This window comes from Nerophis ophidion, linkage group LG08, assembly GCF_033978795.1.
Source record: "Nerophis ophidion isolate RoL-2023_Sa linkage group LG08, RoL_Noph_v1.0, whole genome shotgun sequence".
Taxonomy (NCBI): Eukaryota; Metazoa; Chordata; class Actinopteri; order Syngnathiformes; family Syngnathidae; genus Nerophis; species Nerophis ophidion.
Window position 1 is genome coordinate 49422841 of NC_084618.1, and position 19253 is coordinate 49442093.

The 19253-nt window shown below is 37.9% G+C and overlaps 1 protein-coding gene across 3 annotated transcripts in view; it reads left to right on the forward strand.

Annotated features, from left to right (window-relative positions):
• abcc3 (ATP-binding cassette, sub-family C (CFTR/MRP), member 3) overlaps positions 1-19253 on the forward strand; it is a 92535-nt gene that overhangs the window by 4184 nt on the left and 69098 nt on the right. For all 3 annotated transcript variants that reach the window (XR_009807860.1, XM_061908785.1, XM_061908784.1), the window contains exon 2: positions 11431-11607. Coding sequence is in view for 2 of the 3 variants with exons in the window: in XM_061908785.1 (XP_061764769.1) it covers positions 11431-11607 (177 nt within the window). In the remaining variant the exon portion in view is untranslated. The remainder of the gene's footprint in view (positions 1-11430; positions 11608-19253) is intronic.

Consider the following 19253-nt stretch of genomic DNA (forward strand, 5'->3'; position numbering starts at 1 on the left):
TGCGATTCAGAATCGATTCTCATTTTTTTAAATAATTTTATAAATTGTTTTTTTTATTTTTTTTAATGTTTTTATTAATCCAACAAACAAATACACTGCAATACCATAACAATGCAATCTAATTCCAAAACCAAACCTGACACAGCAACACTCAGAACTGCAATAAACAGAGCAATTGAGAGGAGACACAAACACAACACAGAACAAACCAAAAGTAGTGAAACAAAAATGAATATTATCAACAACAGTATCAATATTAGTTATAATTTCAGCATAGCAGTGATTAAAAATCCGTCATTGTCATACCAAAGACTATAAAAATGGGACCCATTACCTCCCTTCTTGGCACTCAGCATTAAGGGTTGGAATTGGGGGTTTAATCACCATAAATCAGGGGTGGGCATTACGTCGATCGCGATCGACTGGTCGATCGCGATTGGTACCGGGCCGCAGAAGAATTTTTTATAAAAAAATAAAAATAAAAAATAAAAATAAATACATTTTTATTTTTTTTATTTTATTAAATCAACATAAAAAACACAATATACACTTACATACACTTACAATTAGTGCACCAACCACAAAAACCTCCCTTTTTCATGACAAAAACGTCCCTTTTTCATGACAAAGAATTAAAAAAAATTAAAATAAAAAAAAGGACACCCATAACCCCCCACCTCCCCTCCCCCCGGGCCGCGGGAAAAATTATTAAGCGTTGACCGGTCCGCGGATACAAAAAGGTTGGGAACCACTGGCCTATAGTAGTAAAAGGGAAATTACGTGGAAAAAAGGTCCACAAAACAGAAGGTAACAAGCCATGAAAACAAAAGGGCTACATAAAGAATACATTAAAAGAGCACAGAGCCAATGCTACCAGCTGCCACTTCAGCGGCACCATTTGTACATACAGCTACAAAGTAAAAGACAATAAAAACAAGACATGAAAACAAAAGGGCTACAAAAAAGAACACAAAGGACATAAAATATATTAAAAGAGCACAGAGCCACTGCAACCAGCTGCCACTTCAGCGGCACCATTTGTACATACAGCTACAAAGTAAAAGACAAAAAAAAAAAAGAATGAGCAATAAATAATACATACTGTGCACATATGAGTACATCATTTTGTATTGGAACTTATATAAGTGAGATATTAGTTGTAAGCCGGTATCATCCGATCCTTTTTTTAAATCCGATATAAATATTGGAATGGGACACCTTATTTTTACTGATTATTTATTTCTACCTGTCAGTAAGTGGCAAACATATTGAACTTGTTACAGAATAAATATTTAAATTTGATTAAAATCACACGTCATTTCCAGAACCAACTGTCTTTTTACATTTTTTTACACTGCGCTGCTGCTGATATTCATTGTTCAACCAAGTAAAAGTTAAAGTTCGAGTCCCAACGAGAGGAACACATACTATGTGTGGTGAAACTATTCTCTTCATTTGACCCATTCCCATGTTCACCCCCTGTAAGGTGAGGGGAGCAGTGAGCAGCAGCTGGAATCATTTTTGTGATTCAACCCCCAATTCCAACCCTTGATGCTGAGTGCCAAGCAGGTAGGTAATGTGTCCCATTTTTACAGTCTGTGGCATGACTCAGCCAGGGTTTGAACTCACGACCTTCCAGTCTCAGGGCGGACACTCTAACCACAAGGCCACTGAACAGGGTTTGTTGACTTAAGGCATAAATGAAAACAAGCACCAAAGGAAACCAATGGAAAGAGTGGGTGCAGCATACAACTAATGATCAGGGCAATGAGATATTTGCGCATCATTTGAGATTTTTAGACGTATAGGGTTGCGCAAAGATTTCAAATACATTATTTCCAGTAACCAGAGCAGAATTATGATTAATGGTCATTGATTATAAACTCATAAGTTGTATTATAGACGATCTGAAACCCTGTCTTCAATTTCCCACTCAAATCAACAGTGCCTCCTAAAATACACTTTAATTTATACAATTAATTAATTAATACAATTTAATCAATTTTAGTTAACAAATCAACATTAAACAGTTTATTTTAACCGGGAGTCAGAATATAAATTATACATAACTGTTTCAGTGTATATTTGTCGTTTCATATTTTTCCTTTATTTAAAGTTTTTTATATCCCGGCAGGGTTTCCCCCAGATTGCAATATACTTGTGGCGGTTGGGGCATAGCTACAGGTGTGGCCGATACGATGTCCCCATATAATTTGCATAACCACCAGCGACGATCATGGAGGAATATTAGTTTGGGAGAAACTAAAAATAAGCAATACAATTGCATAGGATGAATGTTGGCTGTCATGCTGCTAATTTAATGCTAACGTAAAATAAACCAGCACATTGACTGGCTTCCGAAAATTAACAGGACAAAATTATATAGCCATCTTTTCCCGCTGACTTGGGGTGAGAGATGGGTGACACCTTAGACTGGTCACCAACCAATCGCAGAGCACACACGCATACACAGACGCTTTTGTGTATGTAAAAATGGCATGGCTAAAATGGCAGCTGCGTGTTTATTGTCTTTATTCGTTTAGTTTTTTGATATCCCCTCATGTTTTCATGTGTTTTTTTTTTTACCTTATTTTATTGTAAACTTTGTATCTGCACTGCAACCACATAATTTCCCCATTGTGGGATAAATAGTCTATCCTATCCTATATACACAATCAATCATTCACACTCACATTCATACCAATAGACAACTTAGAGTCTCCAATTAACCTCTCATGCATATTTTTGAAACGTGGGAGGAAGCCGCAGTACCAGGAGGAACCCCATGCACGCACAGGGAGAACATGAAAACTCCACGCAGAGATGTCCAAATGAAGATTCAAATACGCACATGGCGCTACTAATATTAGACGCTACTGTCAGTAGTGATGTGAACATGTGGGTAGTTTTCACAGGCTTGAAAACAAAAAAATGCAGTAATCAATTTTAAATACCTTTTTCTTTAAGTTTTTTTCTCTCCTTACTTTTGCTGAGTGCCAACGAGGGATGTATACCGAGTACTGGTATTTAGGTCGGTCCATGAGGACCATGAAGATTCTGTACTAACTAATCTGCTGTCAGTATTTTTTGTTCCAGCTGTCTGACATTATTGTGACACGCTATCAAATTCATTAATTAAAATCAGCTTTGAATAATGACACATATGGGAACAACACCACACAAAAGTTTGTGAAACCACAATATTTCCTCCTCAAAAGTTTCTCAAAGTCGCGCATGCTGTGTCAATTGAAGTGAACGCACTTTACTCACGACGAGTCATGACCGCATTTTATCAATCGTCTTCCTTGCGATCCATTATTCCACAGGCCAATATTAATCCATCCATTGAAGCCTATACCAGCTGGCGGGGTACATCCTGGACGAGTCGCCACCTCATCGCAGGGCCAACATAGATAGACAACATTCACACACTAGGGCTAATTTAGTGTTGCCAATCAACCTGCATGTTTTTGGAGGTGGGAGGAAGCAGGAGTACTCGAGGGGAACCCATGGCGGAAACTCTAGACATAAAAGGTATTTGGAGAAGAAACATTTGGAGGAACATCATGTCTTTACATCTGAGGGGTCCACAAATTAAACATTAATCCATGAAAAACAAAGTTGGACCTATTCGTGCAACGGTTAGTACCATATTTGATTGACATAACAAGTGCCGTGCTGCTGTGATTTTAATGCAAATGAGAAAACGGATGCTGCTCCTACAAATATTAGTCACATCTAGTCTTCAATGGGCAATGTTCGAATCCAGGTTGATTTTTAGAAGTGCTTCTGTTAACTGACATTATTTTATCCGCACTTTTTTTTTATTGCAGGTTATTCATAATTATTTTTATGATTATATATTTTTTTATTCTATTTGCGTTCTTGTTTTTTTTATACATGTGCAAAGCACTTTGAGATTATCCCGTAGATAACCTCAAAAGGTCCTTAATGTTTTTCTCTCTGTAAAAAGTATTTGTGTAACTGTGTTTTTATGGTTCCAAATGTAAGAAGATAAAATTGAGTCTAGTTTCTTAAAACATGTGCCGGGGATGAAAGTGGGTAAAATCTAAAACGAGTATCAGTATCTTGGAAGCACTGCCATTTTAACTGCATGAACATGCGAGATGGGTGACAGGCTACAGCCTGCCAAGTCATTTTTGGTTCTATCCGGACACTTTACAAAATTATGCAGTACTATTACTGGTACTTGGAAATGACTATATGACTGTCTTCATGGTGACACCTGGTATACACACAGAAACCTAATTGAAATAGGGCAATTATAAACACAACCTTAGTAGATCACCTGGAACACACCCGCAGATAGTACATACAATTTTTTTAATTTCTACACGCTATTTAGCACTTGTTATTTGGATCTTAGTAGATCAGGCCCAATGCCCCAAAGAGGCTTTTTTATATTTTGCTCATACATTCCAATTGGAGTGTAGTTGCTTTAGTGGGAGACATGGTAAAGTACCTTCTTTTTTAATCAACTTTCCCGAAATAACCTTAATTTATCAAAATGTCATTTTAGGACCATGATGAGGTTTCTAATACGTATAGAAACAAATGACATGTAAAACATCCTCCTAATAAAACAGTGACCCGTGTTTCACTCAGAAATACATCTCTACGGTGAAAAACAACTATAAATACATTGTAGTGCTTTGAAATAAATTACTGCAGTTAAAGTCAATATCACACGCCTACCATCTGAAGTAACATGACTTAAAGACGTTCGTTAAAAAATAGCCTTAGACCGGACCTCTCTTGAAAGGGGATTCATGACAGACAGAAGCTTGAAAGTTCTTGACTCACACTACAAGAGCAAACCTCTCTTTGTTTCTTAGCATGAAACTTTGTTTTTAAAAAAGACTGTGCACCCCATTTGTCTTTCATGGTTATTACACTCAGGAATACCTTGTTTTCAGAAGAAACTTTATTTAGCTACTGGTATTTTGTCAGCCAAATCAAGTCGGTCCCCTACAACACATTTTTGTGTGAAATCAAAGCAAGTTTGGTTAAAACTCTTTCTTTGTAGCTATGTTGGTAAAAGGTGTTGTAGCTGCCCTAGCCAAACTCTTTACATATGGCTGCATTTGAGCAGGCATGTGTTACATGATAGACAAAGCTCGACAACTGATGTGACTTTTGTGTTTCTACTAAAGCTAATGCTTGTGTCTGCAGATGTTCTTTTTTGCAAACTGTAGCATGTTTTATGCAGAATTAAAACTGAAAGAAGCTGACCTAAATGAAGAACTGAGTATTAATGAAAAAAAATGTTTGGTGGGAAATGATTTCCTGTCATGTACATTTGTCATCCTTATATGTGAGGTTGTACCATGCAGGAAGAGACTCCACGAGGCTTAACATCCTGAATGAAAACAAGGCACATTTTTTAAACATTAAAGGGCTAGAAAGTGTAACATAAAGGCAATGCATTATGGGTTTTGATGAAATTTGAAAATCTTATTTACACCCCTGAATGCTAGAAGTTTTCTTATTTTCTTTACCAAGTTCAAAACATGGCGCGAACATGCTGCATTATTAACTGCCTCAATTGTGTACATAATTGCTACAGGGAAAAAAAAAACGATTTGGTGAGATTTTTCTCATTCCCAGCATGGAAGGAAATCCAAAGAACTCGTGTTAGTGAGCTAACAAAGAGACGGCAAATGGCCAGGATAGCAACCGTGAGATGACCAAACATCCTATCTTATGGCATTACCTGGACCTTGTTAGTGTGTTCAATGCATTTTCAGTTTGAATTCAGCATGTTTTATTCTGTTTCACAAGTAGCATTCAGTAGGCTGTTAGCATTAGCTAAGCTAGCTGCGGGCTCGAAACATCGTAAAGTATTTTGGAAAAAATACTGTGTGTTTACTTTTAGTCATGGATAAGCAAAACAATGAATACATATTATTTTCAAAGAAGCAGCACCCTAGTCAAAGTATTTTAAAAGTAATAATGGGCTTTTTTTTTTTCAGGGAAACCGGCGTATGAAATTAATTAAACCCACCCAGACTGAGCACTCTCACTCCATTTCAGAAACGAGTTGTGAAAATGCCCCTATTCATCAATGAATAATGGAGAAGACCCTACATATTTCCCACATTAATGTACAAACCCTGTTTCCATATGAGTTGGGAAATTGTGTAAGGGTAGTTTTCACAGGCTTGAAAACCAAAAAATGCAATAATCAATTTTAAATACCTTTTTCTTTAAGTTTTTTTTCTCTCCTTACTTTTTTGAGTGCCAACGAGGGATGTATACCGAGTACCGGTATTTTTTGGTACCGGTTCCTATTTAGGTCGGTCCATGAAAATCCTTTTCAAGCTATATTCAGTTGAATGCACTACAAAGACAATATATTTGATGTTCAAACTCATACATTTTTTTTTTTTTGCAAATAATAATTAACTTAGAATTTCATGGCTGCAACACATGCCAAAGTAGTTGGGAAAGGGCATGTTCACCACTGTGTTACATCACCTTTTCTTTTAATATCACTCAATAAAAGCTTGGAAACTGAGGAAACTAATTGTTGAAGCTTTGAAAGTGGAATTCTTTCCCATTCTTGTTTTATGTAGAGCTTCAGTCGTTCAACAGTCCGGGGTCTCCGCTGTCGTATTTTACGCTTCATAATGGGCCACACATTTTCGATGGGAGACAGGTCTGGACTGCAGGCGTGCCAGGAAAGTACCCGCACTCTTTTACTACGAAACCACGCTGTCGTAACACGTGGCTTGGCAGTGTCTTGCTGAAATAACGTTGCTTGGATGACAACATATGTTACTCTCAAACCTGTATGGACCATTCAGCATTAATGGTGCCTTCACAGGTGTGTAAGTTACCCATGCCTTGGGCACTAATACACCCCCATACCATCACAGATGCTGGCTTTAAACTTTGCGCCTATAACAATCCGGATGGTTATTTTCCTCTTGGTTCCGGTGGACACCACATCCACATTTTCCAAATATAATTTGAAATGTGGACTCGTCAGACCACAGAACATTTTACCACTTCGCATCAGTCCATCTTAGATGAGTTCGGGCCCAGCGAAGCCAGCGGCATTCCTTGGTGTTGTTGATAAATGGGTTTTGCTTTGCATAGCAGAGTTTTACCTTGCACTTACAGACGTAGCAACCAACTGTAGTTACTGACAGTGGTTTTATGAAGTGTTCCTGAGCTCATATGGTGATATCCTTTACACACTGATGTCGGTTTTTGATGCAGTACCGCCTGAGGGCTCAACGGTCCGTGATATCATCGCTTATGAACAGTGATTTCTCCAGATTCTCTGAACCTTTTGATGATTTTACGGACCGTAGATGGTAAAATCCCTAAATTCCTTGCAATAGCTCGTTGAGAAATGTTGTTCTAAAACGGTTCGACAATTTGCCTACAAATTGGTGACCCTCGCCCCATCCTTGTTTGTGAATTACTTAGCATTTCATGGAAGCTGCTTTTATAACCAATCATGGCACCCACCTGTTCCCAATTAGCCTGCACACCTGTGGGATATTCCAAATAAGTCTTTGATGAGCATTCCTCAACTTTATCAGTATTTATTGCCACCTTTCCCAATGTCTTTGTCCCGTGTTGCTGGCCTCAAATTCTAAAGTTAATGATTATTTGCAAAAAAAAAAGGTTTGTCAGTTTGAACATCAAATATGTTGTCTTTGTTGTGCATTCAACTGAATATGGGTTGAAAATGATTTGCAAATCATTGTATTCTGTTTATATTTACGTCCAACACAATTTCCGAGGGTAACTCATATGGAAACAGGGTTTGTACTAATACCACCTATAATGTTAGTGCTAATACCTGTTGAATTGAAATAATGCCTTCTCATTTCGATGAGCATGATGAGAGAGACAGATTCTGCCTGGCTACGAGGAGTGCAGTAAATCATGAATAATTTTGTTAATGTTAGTATTCTTTGTTTTGTTATTTTTTTTTTTGGATTAGTTTTATGTAATGTTAATAGGGATTTATTGTTATGCTGGTTTACCTATAACAATTTTATAGAGAAATTATAAGACATGCACCTGGGGATAGGTTGATTGGCAACACTAAATTGGCCCTAGTGTGTGAATGTGAGTGTGAATGATGTCTGTCTATCTGTGTTGGCCCTGCGATGAGGTGGCGACTGGTCCAGGGTGTACACCGCTTTCCGCCCGATTGTAGCTGAAATAGGCACCAGCACCTCCCACGACCCTAAAAGGAATAAGCGGCAGAAAATGGAGGGTTGGATGGATATACTATTTATAGTCGCAGAAGAGAGTGGGATTGGGGTGCACAAAATGCTTTCTTTTTCCCTAGGGGTGTGTGATAGAAAACAATTGAAACTCTCCGCTTGGCCTTTCAAAAGCGTGACATTATTTGTGCAGGGGACAAATTCACACATTCACATTCACTAGGGCCAAGTTTAGTGTTACCGATCAACCTATCCCCAGGTGTATGTCTTTGGAGGTGGGAGGAAGCCGGAATACCCGGAGAACATGCCAACTCCACACAGTTGAGATGCCAACCAGCGATTCTACTGTCAATGCCAATGACAGTCGTTGAAGTACACTTTTCCCCCGTTAGCATTGAAGTTTTGAGTGCCTGAACAATTGCTGTAGATTGACCACTATCAGCCCAAAATAGTCAGAATCACCACGTTAGCATTCCATTCAGTTGTAAACAAATGGCACAAAGGAGAATCTGTGAACAGAAAGTTTTTAACTCCTGTTATTTGTTGGAGGCTATATTGCAGAGTCTTTTAGGAATGGTTGAAAGGACAGTGTTGTATGTGGGAGATAGGAGCTATAGTAGACCACCTTCACTGATCAGTAATGTTTTTTTTATCAACCTTGGCGTAGATGGCTTCCCTTACTCCTCTTTCGTACCATCCGTCGTCCCAGTCTGGAATCTGGACATTTTTGTTCTCAAAGGAATGCTGCTTCTCCTTGACGTGCAGGTAGACATCTGAGTTTTTGCCTGAAGATTTTGAAGATGTGTATACGTAGGCTTAGTGGTTGTTTTGTTATCATACATGTATATATATATATATATATATATACAGCATTATATATACATATATATATATATATATATATATATATATATATATATATATATATATATATATATATATATATATATATATATATACCCCGCCCTCCGCCCGGTTGCAGCTGAGATAGGCGCCAGCGCCCCCCGCGACCCCAAAAGGGAATAAGCGGTAGAAAATGGATGGATGGATATATATATATATATATATATATATTTATATATATATATATATATATATATATATATATATATATATATATATATATATACATATACATATATATATATATATATATATATATATATATATATATACATACACCCAATTGTTTTTGTGGGTGTGGAGGGTCCGGTCTTTAGGACATTACCTTACCCTACTTGAAATACCAGCAACCGCCACTGCAGTCGATGTCTGCCATCTTGGAACTTATCCTGTGAAAAAAAGCAAAGAACAATGAATAATGGATGGCCCCATCAGAACACCTTTTTAAAAAAAACAAACATATTTTTTGACATCCCATAACAGGGCTTTTCAAGTACATTTCCAGAAAGCTAAGGGCCAGGGGGCAAGACTCTACTGTCACTATATTGCCATTTTGTATTGTCCATGTAGCCAGCGTCCTCTGCAGTGTATATTTGATTTTTGTCTAATTTTGTCAAGAGTTACAACATTTGGAAACAAATAGCCCTTTCTACAACAACATGAGTGCTAAAATGCTTGTCAACTATTACTTATATGTGAAATATGTAGTGCTTTTAAATCTGTTGCACAAATGTTTGTCTCTTCTAAGTTTTTTTTTTAAATTAAAGACATTCCTGTCATTTCCGGGGAGGATTTTGGCCCTGGGCTGCCAGTTTAATAGCCCTATCATGTAATATTACTCACACACTTATTAAATGCATTTTAAATTGTAAAATGTACAGGTACTCCCTACTAATGAATGACAATAAAAATTTGATTGATAAAAAAAAGATGGAATCAGAGTCAAGGTTTAGCCTTTATGCGTCAGTATTTTTTTCAACACTGGTGACCAAACAATAGAATTAAAAGCTGACAAATTATACATTACTTACAGTGAATATGTTAATGTCAATTGTAACCATTTTTCAGGTGTTTTGTCTTATCTCTGAGCTGGTGAGAGCTGTTGCTATGACAACTTGCTGCCCAAGGTAATGAGCCAGCATATCCAAAGAGTTGTTCCATCGTGTCTAAATACCATCATTAACTTGTGCGATGGCAGTTATAGCTGTCTGTGCTTGGACATAAACGCAGCAGTGGATGTTGAACTCTGATGGAAAAAACTTTATCAGCAAGCACAGCAGTCAGATGTTTCTTGTTGCTGGTCACCAAGGTTGTGCACATCTCTTCTCTGAATCATTCAGGTGTTCATTGTAAAAATTAAAACAGGGCTTGTACATGTGCCCTCTGATCGACTTTCCAGTGTTACAAGTTGTTCTCTTGGTCAGCTCCCACCAAGATTGTAAACAAACTCCCCCGGTTTGGTCAGGGCTGATTCTTCACCGTTCACAGAATCACCCCATCAGGTGAACTCTAGCGCGGCCCTCCTCAGCAAAGGGGATTGACTTTTGTTTGTATTTTTTTCATTTTCTAATTACTGTGTCAACAGTGGTCACTTTCGCACCAAGAATCCTGCTGAAGAAAAAGAGAGTCGTGCAGGACTAAATTGTGTGTTTCATCAGTTAATTGGTCTGCAACGGGGGTCAGAATTTTTGCTTGTTAGTATGGGATCAAATACTTGTTTAATCCATCAAAATACACATTAATTTATGACCATTAGGCAAGATTTTTTCTGGACTTTTTGACATACCATTGCTTTTTATGTTGACATGCCAACTCTCTTTGTTAGAAAAAAAACTGGAAAATGTATGGACAGATTTCATGTCTTTTGTAAGGGCTAAACTCAAAATCATCAGGGCATCAGATAATTGCCTCCACCAGGAGGTTATGTAATCAACGCCATTTGTTTGTCTGTCCCTTATTTAGTTTCTTAGCAAAATAACTAAAACGTTATGTAATTTATATTCTTATAGCTAGATCTGTGTGTTGATTTTGTACCTGATGGTTTGGGGTACACCTGTGGTCGTCCTCAGAGGTTGTCACTGACCTAAACTAAAAAGTTATGACCAAATCTTCGGCTCTACCTTTCAGTAAATGCCCGAACCAATGGTTAATTAATTTTGGGGCTGATTTAGATTTTTACTATTGGAAGCTAGGGCTAGGCTCTTTAAATGCTTTTCTAGTTTTTCATGGCACAAGTGATGATAAAAACCAACGAAAATGATGCTAACATATACCGTTCCTTAAGCTCATGTGTTCCTTTCTTGGTTTGTTTCTGCAGGTGGCCAATCAGACGCTCCACACAGATCAGCCTGACCTCCCCATTTGTTTCCAGCTCACCCTCCTGGCATGGTTGCCGTGCAGCTACTTATGGGCTGTTTCCCCCATCTACCTCTTCTACCTTAAAAAGAACAACAAAGGCTACATCATGATGTCCATCATGAACCGATTTAAAACGGTGAGAGACAAATGTAGTTACCAGTTACCATTATATCATACTAACTATACAAACAGGTCATCGCATTTGCGTAGAGTGATAATAGCATACTAAGGCTGGACAATTAATCACATTTAAATCTCGGTTTCCATTTTGGCTTCCATTTTGGCTTCTCTTGATCCTAGAAATATAGCATTGGAAACAAAAATTAATAGACCATGCAACATACATGCACATTCCTGACCTGTGGAACAAATGAGTGAGTGTATGACTGAAAAAATACCATGTCTTATAGAAGTTTTTAAACTCACCACATGGTTGCTATAGTTTTTATTTGACACAACAGTAGTATGTGTACAAAAAGTAAGGTATTTCCATGGTAACGTAACTGCGGATGGAATCGCACAATTGGCCAATAAAACGGAATTCACTGTCAAATGCAGAATGTCAGGGACATTGACATACATGTGAGTAAAATGTTGTCATTGTGAGAAGAAGATACATTTGTTTCAGAAAATAATGTGCCTGGTATTGCTCATTTACATACATTTTGAGACGGCCACGTGAAACACCAACTAATCTACAAAGCTAAAGCTTGCAAGAACAATCCATACACCCACAACACATCTCATCTGCTTGTATTGTTGTGAACGACATCATCAATGTAACATTAATGTACAAAGAAGACAGCAGTCTCAACTTGAGTCCGTCTCTTTTATTAAACAACCTCAAGAACAACAGCACACTTCCCTCCTTCACAATAAAAGCGCTGTGCGCAATATACGGTCCCACTGCGCTAACAGAATAAGGATTTCAAAAAAGTACCCTGCACAAGCATAGCATACATAAATCACTTTTTGATACATTTACAAAATCATAATGCTCTGACTTGGGTTGTATATCGGTGCAGAGGTGCATGTCAGTCAACGCACCCGCATAAAGCACTTACAAGCAGACACAGGGTGGAGATCGAAGAGGGAGAATGGACACACTTTGGTGTAAAAACTAACAATAAAGTACCGGTATCCAAATATTGGTATTGAGACAACCCTCGATCTAACTTAAAATATGGGTCAAAGTTGTCAAAAAATATTTTGCATCAATGATTATAAGGATTTTTGCATTTAATTACCGATTATATTTTTCATGACACAAAAAACACACACTATGGTGGTAAAATAAGTGTGAAAAGTATCACAAGGGAACTCTAAAACATTTAAAAGGAAAAAGAGAATGTAATAGTTTTTTTTCCACATTGCTATTGTTATGTTAATTTATCGTTTGGACTTATATTGTTTTACTTGTTATTTATTTGTTACTCCTTTGTATTTTGTTATTCTTTTAAATCTTGTTTAAAGTTGAGTTTTGAAATGATTAAATAATTGTGTTATTAATCAAGATTACAATATCACTCAAAAATAATAGTGATTATTACGTTTATCATAATTGTCCAGTCCTGTTGTATACTATTTTCCATTTCTAAAAAAACAGATCAATCCATCTGTGGCCTGTGGAAACATGATCTGGCTTCATGCTGCATGTGCAGCCATTAGCTGTCATCAAATGGTGGGTGGGCACCCATCATTTCTACAGAGCTCTAATGCTTCAGCAGATTTGGCCTTCAGTTATAAGATAAAAGCTGTCATTTGCTTGTTTTACAATTGTACTGATCCTCACAGTTGTTTAGAACTATAAATATAAACATATAAACATTTACTTATGCTACTACAATGGAAATCTTAAAAAAAAAAAATATATATATATATATATATATATATACATATATATATATATTGTTTTTCTTTTTTTATATCATGCATATGAACTGTATTGTAAAAACAAAAAGTCATAGTATTTGTGTACCTTAATAATAAAGTTATTATTTTTGTCATTGACTAGTGACACTTTAAACAGCCATTTTAGTGTTTACTTACAAACAATAGATGTGCACATTATTATGACGATTAATGAACACAGAGTCCAGAATCACAACCCTAAATGTATTGCCTGGCATGCCAAAATCTCATACTGGACTTTCTACAAGCACTTATTCCAATTAGAACATCCATAAGCATGTTTCTAAAACCAGTACATTGTAACACCGGGAGTAACAATTTACTACAGTTGGAATATAAATATAAATACTTGGATTTGAATTTAAAAATAACCTTAATAAAAAACGGTCATAAATTCTTTGACTCACCCATTATTAGATGAACCCAACCCCTGTGTTGCGACCACATTTCCTGGTGGTCGCTGGAGGGATAAGAATGGGTCTTTGTTTCTTGACCGACACGCTTTTGACTCTTTGAGTAAATATGACATGGGTTTATTATGGTTTTACAAAAAAGGATGACAAACGGAAGTGATAAACAAGAGGAAATATGATAAATCAATCAGTAATTAAATAGTGTGGCACCCAAACATATCCTCTCCTCCTGTCCTCCTTACTCTATTCTATTTCCTATTTCTTCCTTCCTCACAGGTGTATGTGCTCATAAATACCTTATTACACACCCGCTGGTGCACACACCTACCTATACCCATGTGACCTACAACTCCTAAGTCTAAAAACACGCCCAAACACACTGCTCCTAAAACCTCTAATTCTGTCTCCTACACTGTATATACTTCCACCACTTCCCAGGCGTACCATTTTGGATCTGCATTAGGCTAACTAAGCATTATATCCTGTTAAAACATGACGGGGCGGCGCGGCTCGGTTGGTAGAGCGGCCGTACCAGCAACATGAGGGTTTTAGTTTTCAATCTCCACTTCCGCCATCGTAGTTACTGCCATTGTGTCCTTAGGCAAGATACTTTACCCACCTGCTCCCAGTGCCACTCAGTGCCACCCACACTGGTTTAAATGTGACTTCAATAATGGGTTTCACTATGTAAAGATCTTTAAGACAGTAGAGAAAAGCTCTATACAAATATATTTCACTTCACTTCACTAATGTTAGTACAGTACTGTAGCTTGCAAAGCTATGCAAGTGTTTCTAACCTTTGTGAGCCCTTTACCTCTTGTGTTGTTGTATGTGATTTAATGTATAGCATCTTGGTTTTACTATTAAAATTTGTATACGATGGGACCTTTAATTAGAAAAATCAACACATTTAATTGTGCTTTTGTTCAGGACATCCGCGAGGTCTTAAAAAGTCTTAAATCCAGTAATTTGAATTTGAAGCCTTAACATGTCCAAAATCCACAGAATCTTTGAAATTGCAACACATGCGCCAGTACTGAGACGACTACAATTGAAACATGTTTACTTCTGTGTTTACTTCCGTAAACACCGCAGGACATGTTGTGGTCTGACTCGACCGTGCTAAGGTAACAGTGAAAATATGGACTGGAATTTCAGTATAGTAATGCGGGCGTTACTGATGGAACGGATTGGATTGGATAATAAGCGCTGACAAAGGGTCTTCAAATTATTTACAGTATATACATGATGAATAACGGCACGTTATCAAAATTATTATTTTCCTGCATATTTATGTATAATTTTTCTGCAAAACCCCCATCACATTAATTTATTTAGGGGGCTTAGAAGAAGTAGGCCTAACAATGCCAATGGTGAAGGGGCCCTATTATGCAAAACCAACTAAACTTATCTATTTGTACCTCCGGTTGTGTTTGGGATCAGCATAAGTCCCGAAAATTTGATATTAAACCGTGGAGGCATTGTGGAGATATGTATACAAACCCCGTTTCCATATTAGTCGGGAAATTGTGTTACATGTAAATATAAACGGAATACAATGATTTGCAAATCCTTTTCAACCCATATTCAATTGAATGCAGTACAAAGACAACATATTTGATGTTCAAACTCATAAACTTTATTTTTTTTGCAAATAATAATTAACTTAGAATTTCATGGCTGCAACACGTGCTAAAGTAGTTGGGAAAGGGCATGTTCACCACTGTGTTACATCACCTTTTCTTTTAACAACACTCAATCAACAATTGGGAACTGAGAAAACTAAGTGTTGAAGCTTTGAAAGTGGAATTCTTACCCATGCTTGTTTTATGTAGAGCTTCAGTCGTTCAACAGTCCGGGGTCTCTGCTGTCGTATTTTACGCTTCATAATGCGCCACACATTTTTGATGGGAGACAGGTCTGGACTGCAGGTGGGCCAGGAAAGTACCCGCACTCTTTTTTTACGAAGCCACGCTGTTGTAACACTTGCTGAATGCAGCTTGGCATTCTCTTGCTGAAATAAGCAGGGGCGTCCATTAAAAAGACGCCGCTTAGATGGCAGCATATGTTGTTCCAAAACCTGTATGTACCTTTCAGCATTAATGGTGCCTTCACAGAAGTTTAAGTTGCCCATGCCTTGGGCACTAATGCACCCCATACCATCACAGATGCTGTCTTTTGAACTTTGCGTCGATAGCAGTCTAGATGGTTCGCTTCCCCTTTGGTCCGATGACACGATGTTGAATATTTCCAAAACCATTTTGAAATGTGGACTCATCAGACCACAGAACACTTTTCCACTTTGTATCAGTCCAACTTAGATGATCTCGGGCCCAGAGAAGCCGGCGGCGTTTCTGGATGTTGCTGATAAATGGCTTTTGCTTTGCATAGTAGAGCTTTAACTTGCACTAATAGATGTAGCAACAAACTGTATTTAGTGACAGTGGTTTTCTAAAGTGTTCCTGAGCCCATGTGGTGATATCCTTTAGAGATTGATGTTGGTTTTTGATACAGTGTCGTCTGAGGGATCGAAGGTCACGGTCATTCAATGTTGGTTTCTGGCCATGCCTTTTCCAGATTCTCTGAATCTTTTGGTGATATTATGGACCGTAGATGTTGAAATCGCTAAATTTCTTACATTTGCACTTTGAGAAACGTTGTTCTTAAACTGTTTGACTATTTGCTCACGCAGTTGTGGACAAATGGGTATACTTCGCCCCATTTTTTCTTGTGAAAGACTGAGCATTTTTTGGGAAGCTGTTTTTTCACCCAATCATGGCATCCACCTGTTCCCAATTAGCCTGCACACCTGTGGGATGTTCCAAATAAGTGTTTGATGAGCATTCCTCAACTTTATCAGAACCGAATCAGACATACTTTATTAATCCCCGAGGCGAAATTAAAATTTTCAGCACAATCCCATTCAAGGTCAGACAAACATAACAGGAAGACAGAACCGGATCGCTGACGGGTCTGCCAACTTCCGGCGCCCCTTACAAAAAATGGGAGATACAGGTAAACAATTTTGGGGATTGGGAGAAAAAAAATAAAACATTAAAATAAAATACAATTAAGTTAAAAAATCGGTGTAAGCCTGGGCCCCTGGAGAGGTCAGTATTTATTGCCACCTTTTCCCAACTTCTTTGTCACATGTTGCTGGCATCAAATTCTAAAGTTAATGATTATTTGCAAAAAAAAAAAATGTTTATCGGTTTGAACATCAAATATGTTGTCTTTGTAGCATATTCAACTGAATATGTGTTGAAAAGGATTTAAAAATCATTGTATTCCTTTTATATTTACATCTAACACAATTTCCCAACTCATATGGAAACAGGGTTTGGAGAACAACATTGCCTTCCTTTAGGCTTCTTCTAAACGTGCCAGTTGGGATTTGCTCTTTTCTGTGATGTTTTTCACACTAGCGACGACCCCAGATTATCTATATATGGTATACATTTACCCAAAGGGCTTTGCGCGAATGTGCTATTGTAATCTGCGCTTTAGTCAATAAGCGCCTTCTTTTGTTCTTTTGTCTGGGCAGACTGGCTCGTACATGCACATACATCCTCCGCTGTTTCCATTTCTAATACAAAATAGCAGACAGTTCCAACTTTAATATGTCACTAGACTCCATATGGAAGAGCTAAAAACTACAACATGGATGACGGGGAAAAGACGCCGTTGAAGTGAAATCATGTAGATAAGACTGCCCACAAAACGGAAGAACGATATGGTCATAAAACAGCTGGAAAATGTTTGTTAAAACATAATTATCCAAACAACGTTTTGAATGAAGAACCCCATGTAGACCACTTGGTTTTAAATGAAGAAAAAATCATAATATGACTCCTGTAATGGAAAACAAGCACCTCGTGGTCAGCCCCAGCCTGACCTGATGGCGACTTTTGTAGCCAGGATAAGTAAGCCAACGACAAATTAACTGACTTACTGCAATAATGTTTTCAACACACTGAAGATGCTTGAATTTACAAAACGTAATTTAAATTCTTGAATACAGGTGCTGTTTATATTATTACAATATCATGAAAAAGTTGATTGTTTTCAGTAATTATATTCAGAATGTGAAACTTACATATTATATCAATTCATTACACACATAGTGATATATTTGAAATGTTTATTTCTTTAAATTTTGATGATTAGTACTGACAATTACTGAAAATCCCAAATTCAGTATCTCAGAAAATTAGAATATTAGTTACGACTAGTACCAAAAAATATTTTTTAGAAATGTGGGCCAACTGAAAAGTATGAACATGGAAAGTTTCAGCATGTACGGCAATCAATATTTAGTTGCAGCTCTTTTTGCCTGAATTGCTGCAGCAATACGGCGTGACATGGAGTCGACCAGTCTGTTGCACTCCTCAGATATTATGAGAGCCCAGGTTGCTTTAATAGTGGCCTTCAGCTCTTCAGCATTGTTGGGTCTGGCATCTCGCATCTTTCGCTTCACAATACCCCATAGGTTTTCTATGGGGTTAAGGTCAGGTGAGTTTGCAGGCCAATCAAGAACAGGGATACCATGGTCCTTAAACCAGGTACTGGTAGATTTGGCACTGTGTGCAGGTGCCAAGTCATGTTGGAAAATGAAATCTTCACCTCCATAAAATTGGTCCGCGACAGGCAGCATAAAGTGTTCTAAAACTTCCTGGTAGACTGCTGCATTGACCCTAGACCTCAGGAAACACAGTGGACCAACACCAGCAGATGACATGGCACCCCAGACCATTACCGTTTGTGGAAATTTGACACTGGACTTCAGGCAACGTGGATTCTGTGCCTCTCCTGTCATCCTCCAGACTCTGAGACATTGATTTCCAAAGGAGATACAAAATTTACTTTCATCTGAAAACATAACTTTGGACCACTCAGCAGCAGTCCAGTCCATTTTGTCTTGAGCCCAGGCGAGACGCTTTTGACGTTGTCTCTTATTCAAGAGTGGCTTTACAGAAGGAATGCGACAGCTGAAGCCCATATCTTGCATACGTCGGTGCGTGGTGGTTCTTGAAGCACTGACTCCAGCTGCAGTCCACTCTTTGTGGATCTCCCCCACATTTTTTAATCGGTTTTGTTTGACAATCCTCTCCAGGGCGCGGTTATCCCTCTTGCTTGTACACTTTTTTCTACCACATCTTTGTCTTCCCTTCGCCTCTCTATTTATGTGCTTGGACACAGAGCTCTGGTAACATCCAACCTCTTTGGCAATGACCTTTTGTGTCTTGCCCTCCTTCTTTAAAGTATCAATGGTCATCTTTTGGACAGTTGTCAAGTCAGCAGTCTTCCCCATGATTGTGTGTCATACAGAATCAAAACGAGAGACCCATTTAAAGGCTTTTCCAGGTGTTTTGAGTTAGTTAGCTAATTAGAGTGTAGCACCAGGTGTCTTCAATATCTGACCTTTTCACCATATTCTAATTTTCTGAGATGTTGAATT